The sequence below is a fragment of the Hesperophylax consimilis genome, chromosome 29 (genome assembly GCF_061612785.1).
Source record: "Hesperophylax consimilis isolate HC1 chromosome 29, BYU_Hcon_1.0, whole genome shotgun sequence".
NCBI classification, from domain to species: Eukaryota; Metazoa; Arthropoda; class Insecta; order Trichoptera; family Limnephilidae; genus Hesperophylax; species Hesperophylax consimilis.
Window position 1 is genome coordinate 15884431 of NC_142864.1, and position 27777 is coordinate 15912207.

General features: G+C 33.9%; 1 protein-coding gene across 2 annotated transcripts in view; it reads left to right on the forward strand.

Annotated features, from left to right (window-relative positions):
* Positions 1–10948, forward strand: part of p120ctn (adherens junction protein p120) — a 54127-nt gene extending 43179 nt beyond the window's left edge. The window contains exons 11-18 of one of the 2 annotated variants that reach the window (XM_089649220.1): positions 98–257; positions 1054–1323; positions 2577–2755; positions 4182–4323; positions 4964–5142; positions 5785–5950; positions 7304–7590; positions 8837–10948. In XM_089649220.1, coding sequence (XP_089505346.1) covers positions 98–257; positions 1054–1323; positions 2577–2755; positions 4182–4323; positions 4964–5142; positions 5785–5950; positions 7304–7590; positions 8837–8938 — 1485 coding nt within the window. In that variant the 3' untranslated portion in view covers positions 8939–10948. The remainder of the gene's footprint in view (positions 1–97; positions 258–1053; positions 1324–2576; positions 2756–4181; positions 4324–4963; positions 5143–5784; positions 5951–7303; positions 7591–8836) is intronic. The other variant, XM_089649221.1, reaches the window with a different exon arrangement.
* Positions 10949–27777: the final 16829 nt, after the last annotated feature.

The following is a 27777-nucleotide window of genomic DNA, read 5'->3' on the forward strand; positions in this document are numbered from 1 at the left end:
GGCGATAGTGTATTGTAAGTAGTTTTTAGGTGTTTTTGTCTGTGGCCAACAGTGTCTACATAACGAAACAATCTTATGTGAAATATTTTGTGTCCAGGTGAAAGAGCTGGTGACGGGAGTGGTGTGGAACATGTCCTCATGTGAAGACCTCAAGCAGCACATCATCGAGGAGGGTGCACATGTCATAGTCTCGCAGGTCATCATCCCGCACTCCGGCTGGCACGCTACCAGCCCCGGAGAGACTTACTGGTCCACAGGTATATTCCAGCATTACAATCAATATTTTCCCTTTCGGATGGGAAAATCCAAAAAACGTCTAGTAGGAGTTGCATAACCAAAAGATCATATCAAATTAGGCATAAATATCGTTCACGAAGTGTAATCTCTTAATCCTTTTTATATATCGGGTGTCATTCGCTAATACTGTTGAACTATTAAGTACATTAAAACACAAATAATAACCAATTTTTTTTGTTTTGAGAAGTTTTCAGAAAAAAAAAATTGTTCTTGTCTTGAGAAATTTGCTTGTTGGCGCTAGTTATCAGCTGTTTCGGATGGGAAAATCCAAAAAAACGTTGCATAACCAAAAGACCATTTAAAATTTTGCATAATGTCGCTTATGAAGTGTAAACACTTCACCCTTTTTATTTATTAGGCCTCAATAATATTTGTATTTTGGTAGTATATTTCAACGCTATTGATGTAAATTTTGTCAATAGCGTTGGTCGTTGAATGAATATAACCATTAATTCCAACGGATAGTTATATTTTGATACAGTACTAGTCCTCAGCATGCTCTAATTAATATGATACATTTGTAAATTACATGAAATTTCATTGTACGAGAAAACCTCTTGAATATTTCACCATTTAGATGAAAATTTCTGCAATATTCCCTGTTTCGGGAATATGCATCACTAATCCCAAGGTCCCCTAGTGTTCTACAATGCTTCACAGCATAATTTTCCCTGGAGTTCTGCAGTTTTCTAAAATAGCATTCAATTGTCATATTACAATGTTCTCTTTGAAACAATTTGGAATCTTCTATTCCAGTGTTCCGCAACGCTTCTGGAGTTCTCCGCAACGTCAGCTCCGCCGGCGCGGCAGCTCGCGTGCGCCTGCGCTCGCTGCCCGGCCTCGCCGAGGCGCTCTTGCACGGGGTGCGGGCCGCCCTGGCGCAAGCCTCCATCGGCAGCAAGATCGTGGAGAACTGCGTCTGCACGCTGCGCAACCTGTCCTACCGCTGCCAGGAGGTGGAAGATCCGCAGTACGATAGGCGGCCGGAGCCGGGGCAGGCCAGGGCCACGGCTAATAGTTCCAAGGGTGAGTTACAATTATTTACCTGGCCGGCCGCATAAGGAGTTGTATGATGCGAGGAGAAACGATGGGTTCAGTTTGGTTCATGACGCCGCGAGTATGCAGCCCTGCTGTGGTGGTAACATTTCCTGTGTTGTTCGTGCAATATCGTACACAAGATGTCATTTTATTTTGTTTCTTGCTCGGCATTTGTGTATATGATGAACCAACAACAGTCAGGTGTCGTAGTCAGCAATAAAGTAGTGATTCTTGCTGTGAGTTCTGATCATATATATTATTGGTAGCAGTGGCAGACCGTGACTTTTCAGTGAGCTAGAGTGGAAAATTAGATGTGTAAAATTGAAAAAAATTACATTATTGATATCGTTGTGATGAATTATTTTTTCTATAAAGATTTTCAGTTTGGGGATGCTGCTCTTCCCCCATAGACATGAGAAACCATTTTTTTTTTTTTTTTAGTTTTAAAGCGGAGACGGTTCGGAGACGGACGGTAGTTCCCGTGAGCACTTAGGCCATAGGCCCATTGTGCTATCTCCCATTTTACTTCAATCCTTTAACTACAACCCAGTCCCTTCAATAAAGTTCACCAGGGTTGACATTGGATATGTGGCTATGTCTTCTGGTTCTACTGTATGTGTCCCCAGCTATCTGCGCCTAGTTCCCACCAGGGCAGGACATTGGCACCACAGGTGAATTGGAGTCTCTTCATCCTCTTCGCATTTCCTGCATCTATTGGTGTTTTCCACTCCCAATATCTGCGTGTGTCTCCTGAGATGGCAGTGTCCCGTTAGTAGTCCTACCAGTTCCCCCAGCGAGTTTCTGTCCATATCGAGTAGTTTCTTGGTTCGTCTAGGGTCTGGTCCTTTTATGAGTACCACCATTCCAGGTGCCGCCTCCCTTTCTTTGCGGTGCTGGGATGTAACCCACCTATCAATATGTAATTTAGTGTGGCAAGCTGCTACTCCTACAAGCGGCTCGGATCCTACAAGGCTTTCGCCCCTTTCCTTGCTAGTTCGTCAGCCCGCTCGTTACCCTCAATACCAGAAACCATAGATATGCAGAAGCAGGTGAGGGGAACAAATCATGATTCGAGGAGCGGGGATGTTAGGAAAAGGGGTAGGAAAAATATAGAATAAGAATGTATTTTAACATTTTGCTTTTTTGACCGTGTTAAATCAAAGTGTACGTAAAAAGACCGTGTAAAAACAGAGTATCGCAATTTTGATTCTTCATTTTCTAATAAAACTTATTCATTCCAGGAGACAATTTGGGCTGTTTTGGCGGAAGCAAGAAAAAGAAGGAGGGCCAGTCGGGGGCGTCTTCAGCCTCCACATCCCCGCACGGTCGGGGCTCTGCTGATACGGTGGAACCCCCCGGAGAGGAGCCCCCAGTGCCCCAGCAGATCCCCAAGGGGACTGAGGTGCTCTGGAGCCCTGAGGTAAGTTTTAATATCAATGTATTTGTTGTAAGGGTCATCAGTGGACTTCCTACTCAGTAGAGGTCAGTAAATAATGTGAAACTATTTTCAGGCAATTTTTAAATTCAGAATGCTATGAAAATAGTGACGGAATTGTTTAAATTCAAATGCTATGAAAACAGTGACGCAATTGTTTACATTTAGAATGCTATGAAAATAGTGACGGAATTGTTTAAATTCAAATGCTATGAAAACAGTGACGCAATTGTTTACATTTAGAATGCTATGAAAATAGTGACGGAATTGTTTAAATTCAGAATGCTATGAAAACAGTGACGGACTTGTTTAAATTCAGAATGCTATGAAAACAGTGACAACAATCTACAATAATCTACAGTATTAATAGTTTCCGCTAATAACACTGTAGATTCTGCTTTTTTATTTTGCGAGTGTAGCTTCTTTGACTTTTACATCTTTCCATGTCGAAAATTCATTTTCGTTCAACGGCGTTCCAAATGTCACTATTTCTTTGGAAACATTTTTTTTTTTCGTGCATGGTATGTATTCAGGTTTTTGTAGAAATAATAAAACCAGTTTTACAGGAGGGTACTAAGGGACATACTTGACTTACTAACCAGTGATTCCTGACATTTTTTTTGAGTTAAAAAAATAAACAAAATTTTGGTATTCGGTGACTTTTTTTAATGTTGTTTTTTTCCTTCAAAACCAAACAAAATTAATTTTTTTCCATATGCCATCACTGGTCACTCGGTCCAATGACCGCCCAACCCCTCACCCCGTCTCTAAATGTCCAATGCCTACTGACTTTTATGTTTTAACCCTTGGGACCTTCTAAGACCCAAACAGTCCCAAATGCCGTGCGCGCATTATACTCTCCTAAGACCATATTTGTCCCAGAACGACCGCACATTATTAAAATGCATCTATCTCTCTTCCTCTCATCTAAAAATTAATTATTTCTTTTATGTTAGAAAGAGAACGAAATAGTGCTTGTTATTGTCTTTGAAAAAAAGGAAGCTTGTAGAAGGTTCGATCCGTGCAAATCAACAACGTCTCAAGGGTTAAGTTAAAAAAATAAATAACTGTTACCAGAGACTAAAATTTTTCATATTTTTTATTCCAATTAATCACTGGTTAAAGTAAGTCAAGTACATCCCTTAACACCCTGTATATTTGTATAAATACTTTTCTTTTGATAGTATTCTCATTTTTTTTTTTTTGCAAAGTTTAGCTTTTCTGGGGAAATATATTACATGGAAAACGGAAAATGGAAAACAATCGCAAAATATCAAAGTTTTAAAAACTCACCAGGGTAATTTTCTGTTCTGACGTTCTGGAGGTTAATGTCTATTCATTGTCCTAACTAGCTCCACTACTCTTCTCTACTCATGTTCATGAACTGATGTTGTATACTTGTCCTGTTTAGGTGGTTCCCCTGTACATGGCCCTGCTGCAGAGCTGCTCCAACCCAGAGACGCTGGAGGCGGCAGCGGGAGCCCTGCAGAATCTGGCCGCTTGCTACTGGCAGCCGAGTATCGACATCCGCGCCGCCGTCAGGAAGGAGAAGGGTTAGGACTTATTTAGGCCACAGGCCCATTGTGCTATCTCCCATTTTACTTCATTCCTTTAACAGTAACCCGGTCAGTTTGATAAAGTTCACCAATGTTGTCATTGGACATGTGGCTATGTCTTCTGGTCCTACAGTGTGTCTTCCCAGACATCTGAGCCTTGCTCCCATCAGGGCGGGACATTGGCACGTAAGGTGAATTGAAGTCTCTTTATCCTCTTCACATTTCTTGCATTGATTGGTGTTTTCCACTCCCAACAACTGCATGTGCCTCCTGAGAAGTAATTCCAGTTCCCTCGGTGAGTTTCTGTTCATATTGAGTAGTCTGGTCCGTACTGAGTACTTATAATTGTCTCTCTCCCATTCCTTCCAGTGCTGGGATTTAACCCACCTTTCATTATGTAGTTTGGTGATGTAAGCTGCTACTCCTACAGCCTCTCGGATCCTGCAAGCGGTGCTTTCGCCCCTTTCCTTGCTAGTCCGTCGGCCCGCTCCTTGCCGTCTGTTGATGGTATTCAAACATCCCAATGCATGGGTGATCTGCATCAGCTTTTCATGCCTTCTACTTTGTTAGTTACCAAGTCTATTTAATATGTTTCGTGTATCAATAATAATTAACTTAATTATTTTTGTTGCTCCAGGTCTCCCGATTCTGGTGGAGCTGCTGCGTATGGAGGTGGATCGCGTGGTATGCGCCGTGGCTACCGCGCTCAGGAACCTGGCCATCGATCAGCGCAACAAGGAGCTGATTGGGAAGTACGCCATGAGGGATCTCGTGCAGAAGCTGCCGGGAGGGAACCCCCAGCAGGACCAGGTAAAGGTCCACATATTGCACATATTCTTTTATACTAACTATGACTAACCGATACTTGATATTCATGAAGTTAGATCCCTGCCGAAGCCTAATCTAACTAACTAACCTTACCTCACCTCACCTAATCTAAACTCATCTAACCTAACATAAACTCACCTAACCTCACCTCACCTCGTGACCAAAGACGCTATGGGCAAAATTGAAGCTGTGTTTATTAACTAGAATATTGAATAGATAGGCACTTTCCAAATCGTCTTCTGCATATGAATATGAAATAATGCATTACCAAAAGTTTTCTCTACTGATTTGTAGATGTCACACAAAAAGTAATTGTATAATATGAATTACACACAGGCGTGGGAGTGGCTCGAACCGCCAGCGTTTGGCGGCCGGTATGCGAGCGTAAAATATTATAAACCGCCATATCTTGGCGGCAAATATGACAATGGGTTAAAAAAAAAAAAAAAATATATATTATTTTTTCCACTTTTGAGAATTGAACCTAAGATTACGAACTTAGAGTAAAATTTACCACCTGCGGTACAACTTATATTGTGCCGAATCTAGAAAAAACATTTACCTTAATATGTTTCGAATTTTGCCTTTTTAAAACTTCGTTTAGACATTTTTTTTGTGATGTATTTCCAGGGTACATCAGATGACACAATCGCGGCTGTCTTAGCTACGCTGAACGAGGTCATCAAGAGAAACGCCGAGTTCTCCAGAGCGCTACTGGAAGCTGGCGGAGTGGACAGACTGGTTGCCATCACACATCAACGCACCAAGTATACGCCCAGAGTGCTAAAGTTCGCAGGTGAGGATTTGTGACATTAGAAATAATATATTTTACAACAAAAATGGCATCAAATTTCTTTTAAAATTATAAATAAATAACGTCCCTCTCGACCACAATCAAAATCAATATCAATATCAATACCAAATTAATAAATTAATATACAAGTCTCTGAATATTTTACCTGTCAGAGGATTATTGTTTTATAATATTGTAAGTCAACATGTTATATTGTCTGATTCATTGTATAGGGAAAGAGTTTGCCATAAACATAACACAAGATTCACTCAAAATGAAGGACTGGTAGTTCCGAAATGTACTAATAAATATGATGAAAGAACTTTAAACTATATAGTACCAAAATTTTTTAACCTATTACCAATGACAATTAAAAATAATAACATGTATACTGCTAATGTTAAATATAATCTAAGGAAATGGTTATTGGATAATAATGATCTATACTGATGCCCCTGAAATGGAATTCATATTCTTAGAAAATGGAAAAACAATTATTTTGTAATACCTGACTACCTACCTCTATTTATGAAACTATTGATGTACTTGTTGATAATACTAATTTGTTCATACATTTATTTTTACTTGCTTATTATATAAGGCTTTTATGCTGCTATTTAAACTTTTCTGCAATGTAACCAATTTATGTAATTATGTACCGTTCAAATTGTATCTTATGAGTGTATAAATGTTGTCTCTATGTCCCTGCTGACAAACTACATAAGTAGTTTAGCGGGTTTAAATGTGAATAAATAAAAATAAAAAAACCATCGTCTACTAACCGCTTCTGTGCCAAGAGCGAGTTAACTCGCATTCTTGGCCTGCTGTGCACAGCTACACTTCTACCTACTGGCATTTAAAAGGCTAAGAAACTCTGAAACATTCCATATTCCTTTCCAAAGAACCAACTTAACCTTCTCTCAACCTCTTGTACGAATATGTCGACTTTATAACGAATACTATATTCAAAGTAAAATCGTATTGATGCAACTTACTTCCACGTAAATAGAATTTTCGCTTACTATCTCAGCTGTCCCTTCAAATTCAGATATTCAAAGTAAATTTGTAAAAATATGACATTTCCGTGTAAATGAAGTTTTGCAGCCAATTACTGTCGTGGGCAGCCTATCAGATTAAGATTTATGAAATAATAATACGAATTAGCATGATTCAATTTATCCGCCCCAATGATTGACACGCTGTCTGAAACATTGACTAAATAAGAAGGAAGCGCAATATGGCATACTACCCCAAAAATATATCACTACATATCCTTAATTCATCAACCAATCTCTATTTGTGAGCGACCTCTGTTTCCCTTTATGATTGTATAATATATGTCTTTATCTCCTGTAGGTCAAGTCCTCTTCACAATGTGGCAGCACCAAGAATTACGCGACGTGTACCGCAAGCACGGCTGGAAGGAGGCGGACTTTGTGTCCCGCGGCGTGGGGGCTGCGGGGGGAGCGGGGGGCACAGCAGGAGGGGCGGGGGGAGCGGGGGCCGGCAGCCGGGGAGGCTCCCCGGGTGGCTCTGGGGGCGCGGGGGCCAACAGCACGCTGAGCCGGCCCATGGCCTCGCAGGGGGGCACCAGGTACGAGGACAGGACCATCAAGAGGCAGGCTAATCATCATGGACACCATGTGAGTATTTATTTATTGTTTCTTCCCATTTAAATGTATTTTTTTACAATCCTATTATTAACCTCACTAGGAATAAACCTGTATGGAAATTAACAATTTTACAAGTGGATAAAAATAACACAAAAATAAACTGTGATTATCTTCATGAATATCCATAAAGTTTTTATTTACCGACTGGCGGTATATTTAGCCCATCATTTACTCACGATACTTGTGAGTACCGCTACATTTAACCCTTCATTTACTCACAATACTTGTGAGTCACACTACATTTAACCCTTCATTTACTCACGATACTTGTGCATCCCGCTACATTTAACCCTTAATTTACTCATGGCATCTCTCAGTCCCACTACATTTGAGGAGTTGGAAGTAATAACAAGTTAAACATGCACAAGCAGCTTTGCTCCCATCGTCTGTTTGGTAATTTCAATCCCTTCTTTATCTGCTGGGGAAATATTACTGGTGGAGCTACCACGCAAAAGTTTGCATTTAAAAAAAATTTGAACGTGTTTTACTCAAAACTACAATTTCCATCATTAGTTATTTATTTACTCACAGTACTTGTGAGTCTTGCTTTATTTAACCATTTATTTACTCACAGTACTTGTGAGTCTTGCTTTATTTAACCATTTATTTACTCACAGTACTTGTGAGTCTTGCTTTATTTAACCATTTATTTACTCACAGTACTTGTGAGTCTTGCTTTATTTAACCATTTATTTACTCATGGTACTTGTGAGTCTTGCTATATTTAACCGTTTATTTACTGGCCGTGTTTGTGGGTGCCGTTTGCAGTTGCAAGTTCCGCTACATTTAACCATTTATTTACTGACGGGTCTTGTGAGTACCGCTTCATTTTAATCTGTGTAAAAAAATTTGTGATGTTATGTTGAATGAAAAAAATGTAGGTATTTGTACACTTTTGGTTTGGTTGGATAGGGTTATAACTTCACCTTACTATATTCTGAGGGGTCAAAGTTTGCACAGACGAATTCTCACAATTTATGATTTTGAAGTTTAATCTTGTGTAAAGTGTTTTAGTTTATCATATCCCTGGGATCGTATCCAGGTGGTTGTAGACTCAATTTCTCTGCTTTCTAAGCCCGCCACCACTGCAAAAGCAACATCTTTACTATAATTATGGTAGTAGGAGTTTTTCAAATGTTGTCAGGTTATTCGTAACCCTCGTTCGTTTCTTTTAAAAAAAAAAAAAAGTAATCAAATTGAATACAATTTCTTTCAGGCTGACGAGATTCCGATGGGCGACATGAACTACGCAGAGAACGCGGGGAATGCAAACGGCCGCGCCATGCCGCCACAACTACCACCGCAGCCAGGGCGTTAGTGAGCGTTCCGCAGTTACAATTACGCGCTAAAGTGTTTTTACGCCATCATTCCAGTTATAATGCATGCCGCCACGTCTAATAGACACGACGTGGCCGAAAGTGAAAAGACACAATCAGAGGTTAAATAGAAGCTGTTAACGGTGAAAATAAAATGAAAGTGTAAAGAAAAGCTCGAAGAAGAAAACAAGACGATTAACAATTTTGTGAAGGTTTTTAAATAGAATTTATTTTATCAACAATAATTATTATTGTAGGCTTTTTTAATTGCAGCTTTTTGATTGTGATTTTTGTTTAGTATCCTTTTTTAAAACAACAAGATTTTACATGTCTAACCATATACAATATTATATTTCCTCGTTTGAATTTTTTTTTATTTTCAACGTGACCGAGGAAATTAGATTTTTATGTTTTACTTTGTCCAGACATGCTATATTTTTTAACCTTTATACATGTATATCGTAGTTATTGTATTTATAGTTTTTTTTTTATAAAGTCATTAAATTTATTAATTAATTGACTTGATTGTCAAAATATTTAAAAAAGGTTTTAAAATGAAGCGCCGTATCTGACAAAAAAAAATTGACAAATTATTTTTTATGAATTTGTGTTTTTTTTCTTTTTTCAAACTGGTCACAACTTGAATTAAATGTAATGTAAACAGGCAACTCCAAATTCATTAATTTATAAATACAAAACAATTTGTTATTACTTTAAAACGGTTAGAGGTTTTTGAAAATACTTTATTGTGTTTACCATTTTTGCCATATTTTGTAAAATGTTAAAAAAAATCTGGACAAATTGGTGATGTGAATATTGTGGATAATAGAAGGAGAAATATACTATACGAAGTTTGGCTTGGGAACGCTGGGAAGTTTTGTCAATTTGAAAAACATTTCATTTCAATGTTTTTAGAAATAATCATATTGGATAGTTTGAAAAAATTTACACATCACGTCATTACATAATATATTTGTAAAAAAGTTTTTAGGGACTTTCTTATTAGATATTTCTGGTGGGCGTGTTGGCAAATGTTTATATATATATTATAATCAATCGTTTGTCTAATTGATTTCATATACACTCGTACCTTGCTACACGTCTGAGATTTGACGCATACAATTGTTACAAAGGCGGTAAATATAAATTCTCTCAATACAAATCTAAATTCTTTGATGGAAAGGGTTGAATATCATATTGTGGTGACAGGAGACGTGGCCAAACACCCAAAAATAACCCTTTGTGAATATTTTATTTATAACCCTTCCGGCGTTCCGCTTTGGACATAGTCCTCTCGCAAACGTCTCCATCTCATCTGTGAACGCCCTCTGCTTCCCTTTCCCAACCAAGGATGCCGTTTGATGATATTGTAATTCCAACAGTCCTCTCGTTAATGGTACCATGTGTCCCCAGCATAACTCTAATTGAGGTTGGAGATTGTGACAAAATGTCAAACCACATTTGACTTGTTTCTAATCCTCTCATTTTTCCATGGCGTGAGTTAAGGAGCTTATCGCTCTGTCATATAATCCTTGTTTGAAAGACCATCATTCTGAACAGGAACGTTGGTTTTAGCCATCCTTAGTGACCAGAACTGAATAGCTAGGTACTTCCTAACTATCCTCTTACCAATCTATGCTGGTCATAAAAGGGACGGATCGTTATATCAAAAAGTTAAGACGTAGCAAGATACAAGTGTAATTGAAAATTTAATTTGTACGATTGATTTATAAAATCCACTTGTGTAATTAATTGATATAATTACCTGTATAAAAGTATTTCATAGTCGCCGGCACATCTTAACAGTTCTATCTAAACTAGAAAATAATCAGTTAATTTATTAAAAAATAGCAGTTCATTGTGATTTGAAATTTCTCCACGTGTTATTTTTATTTTTTGCCATGGAAATTTTTTTCCATGATAATTAGAAATATAAACATTATTGAAGGCAGTTTTTCAATTTGGTCAGATTAATATATATTACTTCATAGCATTTTATAAACTTAATTAAAAAGATTTATTGAACACAAAAAAAATATTTAAAAAACCGTGATAGATCTCGCATACTTATTTTGCCCAAATTATACAACAATTTAAATTTTTTTTTGTACTTATGTGATTTGCATTTTGACCCTTATTTGATAAATAAATAAGGTACTCCGGAAAATATGCTAAATCGCAATTTTTTTTTTGTTTAAGTATTTTAGTTTTCTGAAATCAAATTGCAAGCATAAAAAAATACATTGAGAATTGATTTTAACTTCAAACAAACAATAGCTAAATCATTGTAATATACTTCAGTGGAGTAGCGATTGCTCGGGCAAATTGGGCAGGCGTCCGGGGGCGCGGAACATTACATTTTAATGTACAAAAATTTGAATTTTTTTTTATTTTTGATCTATTATTTATGTTAACACACATTGGCGTGTGCCAGAGCTGTCGTTACACCACTGACATTATTATTGATATTATATATTGATAGACTACGAAAAAAGTTTGCTTAAAATATATTTATAACTTAACATTAGGAAACAAAAGTCTGAACGTAAACTTTTTTTACAATTCATCGTTATATCGCAATTTAAAACTTTTTTTTTTGCCACACTGCATTTTTAAAAACTAACAAAGTGGTTTCTTCTCGGTGATGAATTTAATTGATAGCAATTTATCAATCCACTACAGTTCGTTCTGCCTTTCTGAAGATACATACGGTGATTAGAATAATTTTTCCACCATGAATGATACATTTAGTCAGTTTGTTTTTATTTTTTTCATTTCAATGCATGTTTATTTTTTTTTTCAAACTAACTTGAGTTACTCTGTTACACGCCTAAAATAATATTTAAAAACAAAAAATTGACGCAATAATTTTTTTTTTGTTAAAATAATTTTAAAAGAAAAATCTTATTTCTTGCTTTCTTTGCATTTACAAAACCATCGTAATTTTTGACGTATTCGAAAACTAATACGTTAAAAAATGCATTTGATTCAATGACTTTTTAATACGCATGTTTTGTGTAATTTTTAATATGGCCATAATTTAAAATACCTCAAAAATTCAGCGATATATTTCTGTCAATTTTTTTGGCCGATATCAAAAGCAACTAAATTATACGTTATATCATAGTGTAGTGCTAAGGTCATATAATTTATTTGTGTAATATTATATTTATAATGTTTATTATAATATATATATGTATAGATTATTTAGCGTAATAGATAAATCCACGTCCGCCAGGCCTAAAGATTGAGAATCATTGTAAAATCAGAGTTTCCCAAATTAATTGCAATGTAATCTACGTATATTCCATTTGAACCCGTGAGATAATATTATAAGTTAGGTTTTTTTACACACTATTATCGGTCATTGTTCGTTGTTTCCAACCTTTTTCTAGCGGCCCACTAAGTTAAATGAAAATTGACAACTAACTTGAAGAATCATATACATTTGGCATCTAACGTTGTTTTCGCCACTGATAAACTTAACGTTGACAACAAAATGGCGTCAAAAAACTTAAATGTTTAATTAACATTGGCTAAATACTGTTTCATTTATTACTGGAAAACATTCTCAGGTTACGAATAGCCTGACGATATTTGAAAATTAACCACTACCATCATTGTAAGCCGAAAATGTTGCTTGTGCAATGATAGAGGATTTAGCTAGCATATGAATTGAAATCACGACGCTTGGGCAGGAACCCGATGCATTTGTCCAATTATACTGTGTGACAGGTTTTTTAAATAATTTATTTTTATTTTATGCGAACATAAAATGCACTGCTGGCTCCAGACAGTTGTGGTATGTCGTGAGGCTGAAGGTATTGGGGAGGGAAAGAAGATGGCAAAGAGGAAGGTGGGGAAATCACCTAGCTATTCAGATCTGGTCACCAAACACAGCTAAAGCCATTTTAAGCAACTTTGTATTCAATTTCACTTGGTCAAATTTCTTAATTTAATCTTGTCAAGTGGTGACCTAACTTGGGTAAACCGATTAGAAAAAGTGAGGTTTAAGCCAAATTTCAGCTAAGTTAGATTGGAAACAGCCGCCGTAAGAAACTTTCAACAGGCCCCTGTTAACCGGGGTGCGTAGATTCTTTTCTACACCACTGAGTTTTACACATAAAGCAGCTATACAAAAAATTATTTTGTACAAAAATTAATTATTTTTTCTTTGCATCTATTACTATTTTTTTTATTTATTGAATGTTATTATAAATTTTTTACTTAATCTTACAGCCATGAAAATTTAATAAGCGTAACAAATTAAAAAATTTCACGTTGTATCAAACATTTTTACATCAGTATTTTGAATTTCAGCTTCCCTCCAAAGGGTAATTTTTTATTTTATTTTTTTCATGAAGTAACGATTGAACGTAGTTATGCAGAAAGCAGCACAAAAAGCTCAAACAGTTATAAAAGCACTTATGTGTAAAGATTGAATAATCAAACCTGCACAACACCTGGAGTGTTTAACTTAAAAAATATATAAATTATATATTTCTTAAGTGATTTAAATGAAGATTTTTTAGAGATATTGGCGTTTTCTGTAGAATACATCATAGCGAATGTAAGCTCCGCTATCAACTGTTTTTCAGCTTTCTGCACCTCACTATGTGAAATATGCATTCTGTAGAAAATAGCCAGACGGACTGAAAACACGAAATATGTGGAATTATAAGCGCCGTGAATCAGCGATTATATATTTTTTTATTTTTATATTTACTCCACACAGGAGGCCCTGAAGAAAATAATTTCCCTCAGGGCCTATGTCATCTTTGGGGATGCTGTGTGGATTAGTCGTTCATGAAAGAGCCGCGTGATTGAGCTAGCTATTTTTGATTGGCTGTATTCGTACGACTCCCGGTAAACCGTGCCACGGATCAATTAAATGCTTATCAGGAGATATTTTATAAAAATAGCGCCATTAAAATTATCTGTTAATTGTTATTGCATACTTGGAGACATGAACGGCGTCCGACTGTCCGATATCTGGACTTGAACGTATATACCTACACCTATTACCTTTTTTTGTGGTACGAGGCGGCATATCGCTAACAAGAGTCGTACAATCATTTATTCGCTTACGCTGGGAGCTGGGAACCGTATCGGGCGAGCGCAGTATTGTCTTCGCTCATACGCTTTGATCTTACGGCTCCCGAGTTGGTACCGTGGCTGCTGCTCTAAATAAAATGAGTCATGGTAATTCATTCATTAGGTAAATGTCATTGTTCGATTGTTAGGTATATTGTTTACTGAAATCGACCAGTTGACTCTGGCTGTTTGCTGTTAAATATGTTTTAAGAAATAGCCAAGTTAAAAGTATTTTGAGCGCTGTGGCCGCTTTCTGCACATTTTTAAATAGTTTTTTTGCGATCAACAAATATTTCGGAACATAGAATTGAACTTACTCCATCGAATGACAACAATATCTTATTTTTACCAAACTGCTTTGCATAACTAAGTTCAATCAAAACATTTGTTCTGCTCTGAACTGAAATATATGTTAATTTTCTTGCTATAAATTGTTAATTTATTTTTATCAATCCATGAGAAAACTTCTAGTATTATTATCAAGTATAATTTGGTCAGCTTTATACTAATTCATTAGTTTAGAAACTGTATAAAACTAATCGAATTCACTGAGACTTGCCTTTTTTTTAACAGTGTTCATGCGCTAACATTTAATCATTTTATTGGTTGTGTAAAATATCTTTCTACATACACTTAGAAATACACATATTGAAGTATCGATTGTAAATTCTTGCCGCACTATATTAAATCTCCAAATTGCTTGCAATATTAAATCATTTTAATTAAGGGCACCTTTTTTGGAACTTTTGGGATTTTAAACAGTATTTTTCCTGTTTATTTTTAAATACACAAAAATACATTGTACAATGCAAATTTTTTTGCGTATAAATTTGTGAAATTTTGAGGTTACTTTTACGTCAGATTTTTTACTTAATCGACTTAAACCACCGAACTTGCCAGCTGTTATCGTACCTGCAATGGTATAAAGTATAAATAGAGGATAGAGTGGCACCTATTATATTATTTCGCTTAGCTCGTCACGATTTAATAAAATTCCAATTAAAGAATTTTATTTCTCGTAGGAATGAATTAATATTTTTACTTATTCGCCATTAAAATTCGGATTTAAGACTTAACAACAATGCCAGGGACTTTGGAGACTCGTATAAGAGATCTAAACGGATCGCTGGAGACTCATATATGAGTTCTTCTGTAATCGCCACCAACTGTAATTATTATGACTCATATTTGCATTCTTCTATTAACGCCCTCAGCTACAATTAGGACTCATGAGAGTCATCATTAGAATGCTGGAGACTCGTTTATGAGTCCTAACTTGAAAGCCTAAGACTCACATATGAGTTCTAACTAGATTTCTAGACTCAAATGTGAGTCTTCTCTAACTGCATGCAGCTCTGATCGTAATCAGAATGGGGGAGATAAGTACACTTGTTCTGTAACTGCCCTTCGTATTTATGTGTTCTAACTAAAATTCCAGACTTATATTATGTGAGTCATTTTGTAACAGCTGTGTTGGCCCAGAGCCAAACGGCGCCTGGCGCTAGTAAAAACCTCAAAGGCGCCATGTTAAGTATTATCAGCGCCTTGACTCCTTGGCAAGTCGGCACCCGGATCTAACTGCTGCAATTACGCCTGAACGGGGCCGTCCCTGTATAACAGTCCTAGCCGCTTTTGACTCTTTTACGAACCAGAATAAAAGCAATTATATTTGGGTTAATGAAGAAGCCGTTACTAGGATAAATTATATTTAATTTAATGCATAATAGTAGAGAATTGTGATGAGAATGTTGCTAATGAATATTTTTGTAAAATACTTAAGTTTAATGCAGCTAGCCATAGTATATATTTGGTTTATAAATAATAGTTAAATTGGAAACTTATATTATTATTGTAATTATTTTTTTATATGAAGTGATGAATATGATTTTCGAAGAGTTGGTTTAGTAGAGATGTTTTTTTTTTTGATTTTTATTGAGATACTTTATGCCGTAATCAGAATATTTAAGAGATTGTAATATTTTATATTATTTCTTATTATTTGATACAAATTATAAATGATTTTTTATTTGATTTATTTTGTTTTATTTTTATTTATTTTCCTTGGTTGTGTTTGAATATGAATAGGATTTACATACATACTTACTAGACGGTTCCATGCTAACTCAACACGGTGACTATTCAACACACTTTTGAAAAGTGATAAAAAGTCATTAAAAATTATGAAAGAAAAAAAAATAAACCTAACCTAACCTACTTAACCCAGTAAATAAAGTTTTTGTTTCATCACTTTCCATGACTTTACATAACTTTTTAAATATGTGATGAATTATCATTTTGATGATTTATCCGGTCACCTTACTAGACAGACCTACATTTAATCAAAATCATTTCTAAAAACATGAACAAAGTGGAAAATATTATATTTATATAATACGCAGTTCATATATCCATTTTTATCCCTGTTCTTTGCTTATCTGCTGTGCACGTCTAAACCATAAAAATAACCATTTCTTAATTTTAGAAATATAATACTTAGGCTGGGTTGTTTCAATCGTCGTCATCTTGTTATATTATGTCAGCTGGTAACAATTTGATCAAAAGCTGTAAAGGACAGAGAAGCGCCATTTAACGGGAACCGTTCAAATGTCAAAATTATAATGTGGCACTAATCATTGATTTGATGGTTGTCAAATGTGACCAGAGTTGATATAACCCAACCTAAGCTTGCAAAAAAAAAGTTGGAATAGCTATTAGTAATTCATCACTTTGATAAGTATTAAAAGAATTCTTTGTGAATTCGGTACCTACTTTGAAAGAATTTATTAAAAAAAAAACAACATATAGCTTTTATCTACATAAAATAACTATAATGCAACGGTTTCACATACAAATATCACACACATGCAATGTTTACATAAATTGTAAGTGAGTAGGTACCTATTAATATATCGATAGATCAGTATGAGTCGAGTTGCAGAACCTTCTCTGGAAATTTATGCAGTTTTTCATATTATTATTAGGTATGTAAATATATCTACAGTATCTTAACGAAGTTCTGTTTTAACTCGACCGTTTTACATTTCATCTGTGCGTAAATTTGTTTGAACATTCCGTTTCCGATTCAAGATGGTGACTGTTTTAAAAGTTCAGTAAAGTTTATTTTTTTCAAATGCGAAATCATTGTGTTTACATATTTGCAGTTTTTAAATATTTTACCTACCTACATGAAGAAAGTTTGAAAAAATAATTGTCATTGAGATAGTGACGTTTCTTTGGACAAATTGAAATTTTAAAACTTCATATTGAAGACAATATTAGCGATTTTCAAATGAAAATTTAAAACAGAAAAATCGGAAAAAGAATTGAACTCAGGAATTCAGCCTTACGAAGTATGATGCAGTTAAATATGACCGAAGGGGATAAGGTCGAATTAGCTCAGTTGTAGAGCAAAGCCCCGGCAAGGCTAAGGTCCTGGGTTCAATTCCCAGATACGACCGAATCTTATTCTGTTTCAAATTTTCGTTTGAGAATCGCTAATATTATGTTCAATAATTAAGTAGGTAGGTATTTAAATACTGACTTCTAATCTTGTAATTTCAGAGGAAATTTTGGATTTGATTTATGGGAGCGAATTAGAAACATGGTTTTTTTATCGCAAGGACATTGTCACATAACTAATTGTTTACATAACTACTATAGTTTGTTTATATGAAAAGAATCATTGTAATTCTTTTTATTCAAGATGAACCAATCAGTTTTTATGACCATTTACAAAAAATTTCTTAGTGGGTTTTGCAACTACACGCTTCATAAATAGGGCAAATTATTTTTTTTAGATTACACAATTCACAATGTAATTAATTATTGGATGCTGCCATAGGTTAGGTTATTTTTGGTTACAATTTCATCATAATTTTGATAATTAAGATGACAATTAACATTCTTTAAAACGGGTTTGTATGACATTTCTATTGTATGAAATAGCAAAAACTTTCGAATAGTGATCTCTGGAGTCATGAAATTTACAAAGCTTTTTCTATATGAAATTTCTTGATCAACGGAACTATTTTCAACATTCATTTTCAATTGTATTGATTTTTTTTTTTCCAAAAATTATGTTTTTCAGTGAAATAAATAGGGTTTATAAAATGAATACATACAAGAATTCAAATGATGGGCGAAACCGGGTAGCACAATTAGTATTTCAGAATACTGTTTCATTAGGAGAAGTGGAAAGAATGCCACAGAACATCTCAGTCCATATAAATTTAGCTTATTCCAATTTAACCTAAAAATATGATTTCTTCCAGTAGGCAATGTTCCCTTTTATTAGGTTGTAAAATTATATGCAATCACGTCGAAATTCCTTTTTTTATACAGTATTTAAAATATGATGTAATTAACTCCAGTATTCCTATAAGAATTTGTAAAACAATCTTTTGATAATCGGTTTTTGCAACTATGGACCAATTTTCTGTATTTTTTTAAACAATTTTTAATTCAAGGATTTGATTGCGGAATTATTTTGACAGACTCAAAAAACCATATTAATTTTTTAAATATCAATAATTATATTAAAATTACAAGCTACAATTAAATAATATCCTTTAGGTTCATTAATTAAGATTTATACATGATTAATGTAACAGTTAAAATAACAATGAATATTTATTATTCCCTCTGATCTACTTACATAATTCTTTTGTAATTAAAAAGAAAGAATAATAAAATATTTTAATTTTGTGATATTTGATAATTATTACCAGCTGTATGAAGATTTCCAAAGTTGTCTTCTCTGATATTTAAACATGTGTAGTAAAAAATAAAATTATAAGTTATTAATTTTTGTTTATGGTAATAACAATTTTTAATTGTCTGTGGTTTATGGATGGGGTGTTTAAAACTCCGTAACCTTTGATTATAATCAGTGCCATTTTGAATTTTAAACGCCGATTCTCAGCCTGTTTCAGCGTTCGATCAAATTGTACAAGCATAACGGTTATGTTATTATGCTTATCAGCTGATCACGATTTGATGAAAAGATAAAATAAGCTGCTAATTCTCGTTTGACGGGAACTGTTTAAATTTTAACTTTTCAAAATGGCGCTGATTGTCATCAATTGTGATCTAAGCAAATCTAAAAATCAGGAGATGTTTGTCCAAATAATATTCCTTAAATTAAATCGGCAATACAATATTTAAAAGTTTTTTATATTATTTGGCATTTTTATATCAATAATACGGATAGCATTTGTATAAATCACGATTTTCTAAATAGAAATTGATTCCATAATGCACTTAAAAATAATATCAACTGATAGTAGTCACCACTATTTAAATCCAAGCAACATAGGGTTTCTAGTTTAGCCGAAATAACTTGACATTGCATAGAGCAATATGGCCATTTTGACCAATCAAGTTATGTTGTATGAAAATTGTAAATAAATTACCCTTTTGGCTAAGTGTATGAAGTAAGAGATGTGTAAGTTTCGTTGTTATGTATTTAACTGCAATTAATGACAATTAGGTTGAGATTGATTTATTTGTGGTACAGATAAAACTATGGTTAAAATCTATGATAAGTATTTACTTTAATAAAGTTGCCAAAAGTTCACCTTTTGACCTAGGTACCTACCTACATTGTAACATTTAAACACCTACCTAAATTGTAACATTTAAACACCTACCTACATTATAACATTTATTCTAGCTAACTCTAACTCCTTGTTCTAGCTTCTAACATCGAGCTACAATTAGAGGCTCAACTGCGTTTAAACTCTCGTCTAAAATAGTTCAAAATTGTTGGGAGAATTGGAGGTCAGTTGGAGGTAAAATTGGAGGCTATTTTTTCCTTCATCTTAATATAATATATCACTGACTTCTAAGATGTCAACTCCTGTCATATTTTGAGTTTTTGACATTTGAAAGGTCTACATTAAAGACCGATCTCTGCCTGTTTCGGCTTCTGATCAAATTGCCATTAGTCGTCAAGCATAACGGCGTGACCATTCACAATTTGATGAAAAGCTAAAACAGGTCAGAAATGTCCGAATTCCACAAAATTCGAAATGGCGCTAATTGCCGATTTGTGACAAATTAACCCAAACCTAAGTTACAGATGTTTATAACTCCCGATAAATATTTTTCATAGATTTTAACCTTCGGTAAAGCTATACCATAATTGAAACAACTTTGCCCGCTGTTAACTGTACGACAATGAGATTTACATGTGTACAAAACCGGTATGTAAAGTTAACTATTCACCGGTAGGCAAGAGTCTAGACATCATTTAATTATAAGTATAAGTTATTAATATAGTGGGTAAATTATACTAATTATTATGATTCAAATTCTAAGGCAGTTAATACATTTTGCACATATTATTTTTTACTGTATATGTTTTAGAAGTTTATCTGTGTAGTTGTTCATTTGAAAGTATATATATAAACGAGTGACATAGAATATTTAGGCCCCGATTTCTGATGAACACTTGCGATGCGGAGGGCCTACAGAATTAGTGATAAAATAAAATAGAAAATATCTTTAAAGCCTTAAAATAAATTTAAAATATTCACTCACTTAAAAAAAGTTTTCGTAGATTTTTTGATAAAAACCTATTTGTAAAAGAATACCTATCTTTTTGAGTACTTAACCTCACAATTTGAAATGTAAAACGTTTGGTCCGTCAACTTTATTGCTTTGATTAATTACAACTTAAGGCAGCATGTTAAAAGAAACGATAAATAAAATGTACATATTTTAAAAATCTTAAAAGTCAATATTTTTGTCATATTAATAATATCTTCTAGTCAAGAACTAAATAAAGCTGCTTTTTTGATTTAAATAAATTATTTTAAACAGTTTAAAACACTTATCCCCCTTACTAATAAAGTATTTCAAATCTTACACAACTGACAAACAACCATTTATGTATTGTAAGCGGTTGTTTATCAGTTGTGTAAAACTTAAAAAGTGTAAAACACTTTATTAGTAAGCCTGTAAGTTTATAGAATCAAATATTGAATTTTGTGGCTTTATTCTAAAAACTTATTGTTAAACGCAAGGTACATTACGCATTTTAGATGGCGTTTATTTAGTTATTTTAATAAAATACAGTTTTTGCAAGTTATGCTTTACAATATTAGGACGAATTATTTGTTTGCGCTCGTACATACACAGTATGAATAAATAGTTTTGTCCGTATAAAAACTCAATTCTTTCAAGAAAGGCATACAAATACGATATTGCATCGATGATTCAATCCAATACTGTATTTGTATGCCTTTCTTGAAAGAATTGAGTTTTTATTCTGACAAAACTATTATTCATAGTAGGGGCAAAACAAATAATTAGTGTTAATATTTTAAAAAATAACTTGCAAAAAAAAATATTTTCACAAAATAATTAAATTAACGACATCTATGAACGCCTATATTATGACATCGATTATGTTTACCTTAACATTAAACATGACTTGGGCGAAAAGCAAACTAACAAAATTTTGTATTTCGGTGATTTGATTCTATAAACTTCACTTTTAAATAAAAAGGTTGCGTCTAATAATTTTCAATCAAATATTGGCTTGTATTAGTACAAAGCAAGTGCCTGAAAAACCACTAACATACTCTCGATGTAAGTTTTTACTACAGAAGTAACACCAATGAGTCAACATTTGATTGATAATACCTCTTTAGTCCTGTGTCTTGTAAAAAAATACTTATTACTATGAGTTATTGATTTATGGGTTCCATGATAACTCAACACAATAATAATTCAATACACCTTTTAAAAGTGATACAAAGTCATTAAAAGCGATGAAAAAACTAACCTATAAACGTAACATATTTAACATGGTATTTGTTTCATCACTTTTCATCATTTTTTAAAGGTGTGTTGAGTTGTCCGATTATCAGATTTATGTTAAGTATTCATTACAAATCGTCTGTCAGTCTGTCCAAAGTTAAAACACTGAATATAACATTTTTGTGTAAGTCGTTTTATTATATTTTTGCATACTTTATACTGATAATTGATAGCTGTTAAATTAAGAAACTATACATTAGATATTGTTATTATTCACGGAGACGGTTTGCATAGCCATTGGCCCAATGTGCTCTCCCATGTAATCCAGTCCCTTCAATGAAGTTCACCAGGGTTGTCATATGTTTAGCCATATTTCGTGGTTCTTCTGCATGGTATTTAGTTCCTCAGGTATCATTCTTCCCATCAAGGCGGAACACTGGGGTGTCATTCAACTTACTTTACAAACTCGAGTCCGATTTCAGCCAAATGGACTAGATTCCTCAGACTCGTTCATTTCGTTCCGCTGGACTCCCTGATTCCGGTGGAACGAAACTCATTGCGTGCGTTTTGCCAGACTCGTCAAATCTGCTGGAACGAAACTAGTTGTGTGTGTTCCGTTAGACTTATCGAACCCGGTGAAATTGTCATAGAGTTTGAGAACAGTCATAGGAGGTACAAGAGTTAACCACTCAGAACATTAGAACGTCAAAAGACGTAAATATGATAATAGCGGTCAAGACATTAGAACGTCTTTTCACGTAAACGCGCGAGATTTTACAAAAATCGATTTATTTCCATCACTAGTATACGGATTGCCATGATTTAAGAAACAGAGTGTCGATAATGAATAACGCTACGCGTCTGTATTCAACAATATCTATGGAACGTAGAACTGCATTATCTAAGCCGATTGAATCTGTCATCTTGTTCGTTCATAATTTATTGCGTTTCTAAATAATTTATTAAAAATATTTTAGTTTGGACGGTTATTTTGAGGTGACTAATAGTTTTTAATTATATTTCTTCAATATATAAAGTGTTATTTCTTTATGATACTCAGAAAAAAGTACATTTTTCACGGCTTTGAAATAATGGTTATCGATTCTTACATATTTTTGACGTTTTCAAAAAATATATATTTAGAAACGCAAATATTTACTTATAACAACACAATGCGATAGTGAATTTCATAATCTTTCCAAAACATTTTTTAGAATGAAGCTACGTTTCCCAAGACGTGAGTTATGATGCTTTTAGCAAAACTCGTAAATAACACAAAAATTATCACGTTTTGACAGTTCTCAAAGGAACACATAGTATATAAATGTCTTTGTCTGAGAGGTTAACAAACTTATCCAATCGGGCGATGGGGTATTTACAAAATAAATGCCTTGAGCGATGGAGATTTCTGTTTATTCAGTTTTGGATTCAGCAGCGCTCATAAAAAATCATATCTCCGAATATTAATATGGAAGTATATAAACTGCTTACTATTGTTAAAAGTCAATGAATCCACCTGCATGTCATTGTTTATCCTATATTTTTAGGTTTTATAATTGATTGAGCTGTTTGCGGAAATTAAAAAATAAATTCGTCTACCTATATTTAGGCAGCCGTCCCTCAAAGCCCAGAGCGATGAGACCCAACCCTAACGAGACTAAATGAGACCTAACCCGGGCAGCCATCGTTCGACTGGTTATCAGATATGACACGAAATACGAATCAATTCATCGATCGGTGCCGTATCTTGTAATGTTTGTAAGTCATCGAACACTCAAACAGTGGTTTATTCTTGTCGAAAGAAGAAATGCCGTCGATTCATAGTTAAAAATAATTATAAAACAATATGTTTGGTTCTGGTATCAAATCTAAGATTTACTCCACATGCTCAGAACCAGTAAGAGTGAATCCTGAATCGTTCCATTATATTTTGTGAACTCGGAGTGAGTCAACAATCCTACTAGCGTTACTATTTCTATCCATATTGCTTATTGATAATATGTTCAATGTTTTAATTTTGGACGAACAAATTGAACAATGAAAAATGATTAACGGCAAGTATACAAACTTATGAGCTACAAAAGGTTAAAAATATTATTGCTTGATTTTTTGTTTGTAGATTTGTCACTTCAAGTAGGATCTTTAAATGTTGAACATTTTGACATGGATCAATGAAATTCGTCACTATGATATTTTATCACTAATTTGAGTTGTATTTAAGACTTATGTGTTTAATGTCCAGATATTGAAGTATTTACTTGGCCTACACACCTAGGGTAAGAAATTGTACTTATGATAAATTTCCTGAAATTTTAACATTGATTATAGATTAGCTCAGTTTGGTAGGACATTTAATATTTTTCTGTTTCATTTTGAGTTTTAAAATGCAATATTTTGTTTAAATTAAAGTAAACCAACATTTGCTCAACATGAATTGAGGTATACAAACTTATAAGTAATATTATTTAGTTTAAAAAATACTTGATTCACTAAATTTATTCGATTTTGATATAACTGGTTTTGAAAGAAACTTTTGTGTCAGTTCAGAAGTTAAATAATTAGTTGAATTTACTGGGGACTTTTAAAAGAAGTAAAGAGTAGAGAAAAAACTGAAATAAAACATAATATTGTAAATCATTAACTTACTTACAGTATTAAAAAAATAAAATCCAAAGTAATGGTTTCAACATAAACTTTTTTATTTCCAAACCCCTTGACGATTAAAATTTGTATTGATTAAAGGTATTTGTTTTTTTTAAATCTAATTACTTCAAACTACAATATCACTGCTTTTTATGAACACGTATTGTTATATTTATTATTATGGTCTAATATTGCAGACCGTTGACTTATTTATCCTATAGTTCAATGGTTTATGCAGTGGCCTATATATATATATTTTATATTATATACCGTGAAATATTAAATGTTCTATCCAAAGTCACATTTTTACTGCTGTTGATAATGCTATTATAAATATTTGTGACAGCGGCAAAAAAACAACTAGTATTTAAAAAACCTTATTATCCTAACTTTAATCGTAAGTAGGGACTTATAAAATTTTTTACCATCTTATTCATCCGTTTAGCTGTGTTTTTATATAACGAACATAATAAAATAAACAATTTAAATAAGTACCATAGACTAAAAACGATTTAACATCTAAAACAAATATCATCTATGGAATCGCAAATTCAAAATAATTGATTCCGGAAACTTCTATATTTTAACCCTTTATCATTTGGAAAGTATGTTTACCATTTTTGTAAGTAGTAATGAAAAGGAGTTTTTTGTTTTGTTTATTTACTAATATAAATAATGGTAAGTATACTTTTTAATGTCGCCAGATGGGTTTGTTCAACATCTGTACCATTAGGTAGGTACTATCAAATATTTTACTGTCCTTTTATTGATTTTAATGAAAATACCAATTGAAAAGTATTTTATTATTAATATTTAATGTAATTATGGAAGGTACATTTAAAGTAATCGCTCAAACATGTGTGCACTGTTTTAGTTATAGTTAGTATGTTTTGTATCACCTATTTGGTAAAATATAATATGTATTATATATATTACTGAACATAACATTATGTACCAATGTTATTATTATTATTATATTAATGACATAAAATATTAAAATGGTGTTTTATTTGCATCTGTTGGTCTTATTAGTTGGAGTATCATTCTAGTGGGCCTAATGCTAGAAAAGTGCCCATGTCAAATTTGTAAATTTATCCTGGATGAAGATTGCTTGTTTATTTCTTAGCATAAAAAAAACGGTTAAACAATATTTTGACTTCTGCATCAGATAAGCCACAATTTCATCAACCTAGAACACCTGACATAGGTATTCATAGCATTCAAATAAGGGATGTTTTAGAGTAATTTCTGGTACCTACATAAATCCAATTACCAAAAACTGACACAGGCACTAAACTTCTATCATTCCAGCATTAAATATTTCTGTCAGTTCCAACATAAAAAGTTTGAAGTATTTTTCACCATCATCTATTAATTTTTTAGTTATTACCACACACATCTCAACTAGACAGTCTAGACCAGAGGTTCCCAAAGTGGTCTATATGGACCCCCAGGGGCCGATATCGGCATGCTGGGGGTCCATGTCAGCGAGGAAAAAATTTGGGGGTCCACGAGATTCAAATGGGGGTGCATACGAGCGGAACCCCATTTACCTCAAGTCAACTTTTAGGAGTTCCGTAAATGACACAATAGACCTAACACAAATATAATAGACTGAGAAAGTACTTATTTGATGTTTGTATTTTTATATTTCGTAAAGTTGTTAATTGAGGTATATAAATAGAGTCTACGTTCCTTTTCTCGTCAGAATTAATATATTCAATCAAAACATTGCACATTGGAAGCCGCGAATTTTCCCAGTACCCCAACTTGTTTTTGAAAAACGTCCAGGGTAATAATGACGTTCAACATTTAAATGCACTTCACACAGACTTCAAAACTAAGTTTGAGGACATTTTGACAGTGGAAATGCAACGTTGAAGAATCGGATATCATGTGACAAGAAGAACTGACCGGAATAAGCACTGACAAAGAACTTAAGGGGCAGTTCTGTAGGGCTAGCTACAGAAAGAAATTCCAGTTGCTTATCTTGCTTCATTTTCATTTGGTGTAATACCCCACAAGGGCGCCAAGACAGAGCAACTATACCGCCACCCGATTGTGGGCAGGCAAGGGAATGGAATATTTTTAATAAAAAAATTAATGATTGTCACATGGGACGTTAATAGTTTTAGGAAAATTCAATATTCGGCAGGCAGGGGGTCTACGGAAAAAAAAATACTTGGCAAGTGGTCTACGGGGCAAAAAAGTTTGGGAACCTCTGGTCTAGACAGACTCTAGACTCTAGAGCCAGCGGGACTATAGCATGGCCAATTTTAAGAATGTTGAGAGGCTGAAGGAATGGGGAGAGGAAAGAGACGGGAAAGAGCAAAGTTGGTAAGTTCCTGACTACAGATTTAGTCACTAAATACTGTTTTTCAAGCAACGTTTAAATCGTGAGAGAAGGTATTTATCACTCTGGATAAAAACAAAGTTTGGCGTTTCCTCTTTCTGAAACATAAAAAAAGATAGATTCGAATTCTCCTAACAACAAAATATATATAAATAGCACTTGGTTTCAACTTGATTACCACAATAAATAACTATTTATGTTGGGGGAGATTGTAAACGATTCATTAAAGTTCCATTTTTTCTCAATAAAATTAATTTCTCACGTTAGGAAATATACATAAATTATTGAAATAACCCAAACTAAACCCTAAAATAAAGCCAGAATCTTAACGACGCGAGTGAAGCAGCCGTGCGCCCCTGGTTTATTGGACAGACCTGCGGTTGAATTTGCCCTATCGAATCTCTTACATAAAGTGGTAATCTAAACGACATAAGTGATGAAGTCGTGTAAAAACAATATTCGGCGCACGGCCCGGCGCAATGGACGGACCCAGGGTTGACTTTGCTCTAGCAGACTTAGAAAATCGATCTTTCCGTGAGGTTTATTTTAATTATTTCTGATGAAGTATTACTAAAATTTCAAATGTTTCTAGAGGGATCCCTCGGAAAGTTACTATTTCATAATTTAAGAAAATAAAATCCTGTGCTTACAGTTAATTTTATAGTTGAAAAACGTTTTATAAAAATTTCAAACTGTTTTGAGTAAAATATTTTAATGATAAGGTCCTGTTTTTATTAATCTTAAATATAAATAACTTACACCCGTAGGGATCTCTCTAGAAATATTTGAGATTTTAGTAATACGTTCATCAGAAATAATTAAAATGTGAGCGTCGTGCGAAACCCCATTATAAGCCTTAAAAGACAAAACGCCACTGCTAAGCATGCCTAAAGTCGTTTCAAGCAAAGTTTCGATTCTATATTTATAAGGTTCTCGACTTGCAAGCCAAAGGTCGCGGGTTCAAATCCCGATGCGAGCAATCAACTA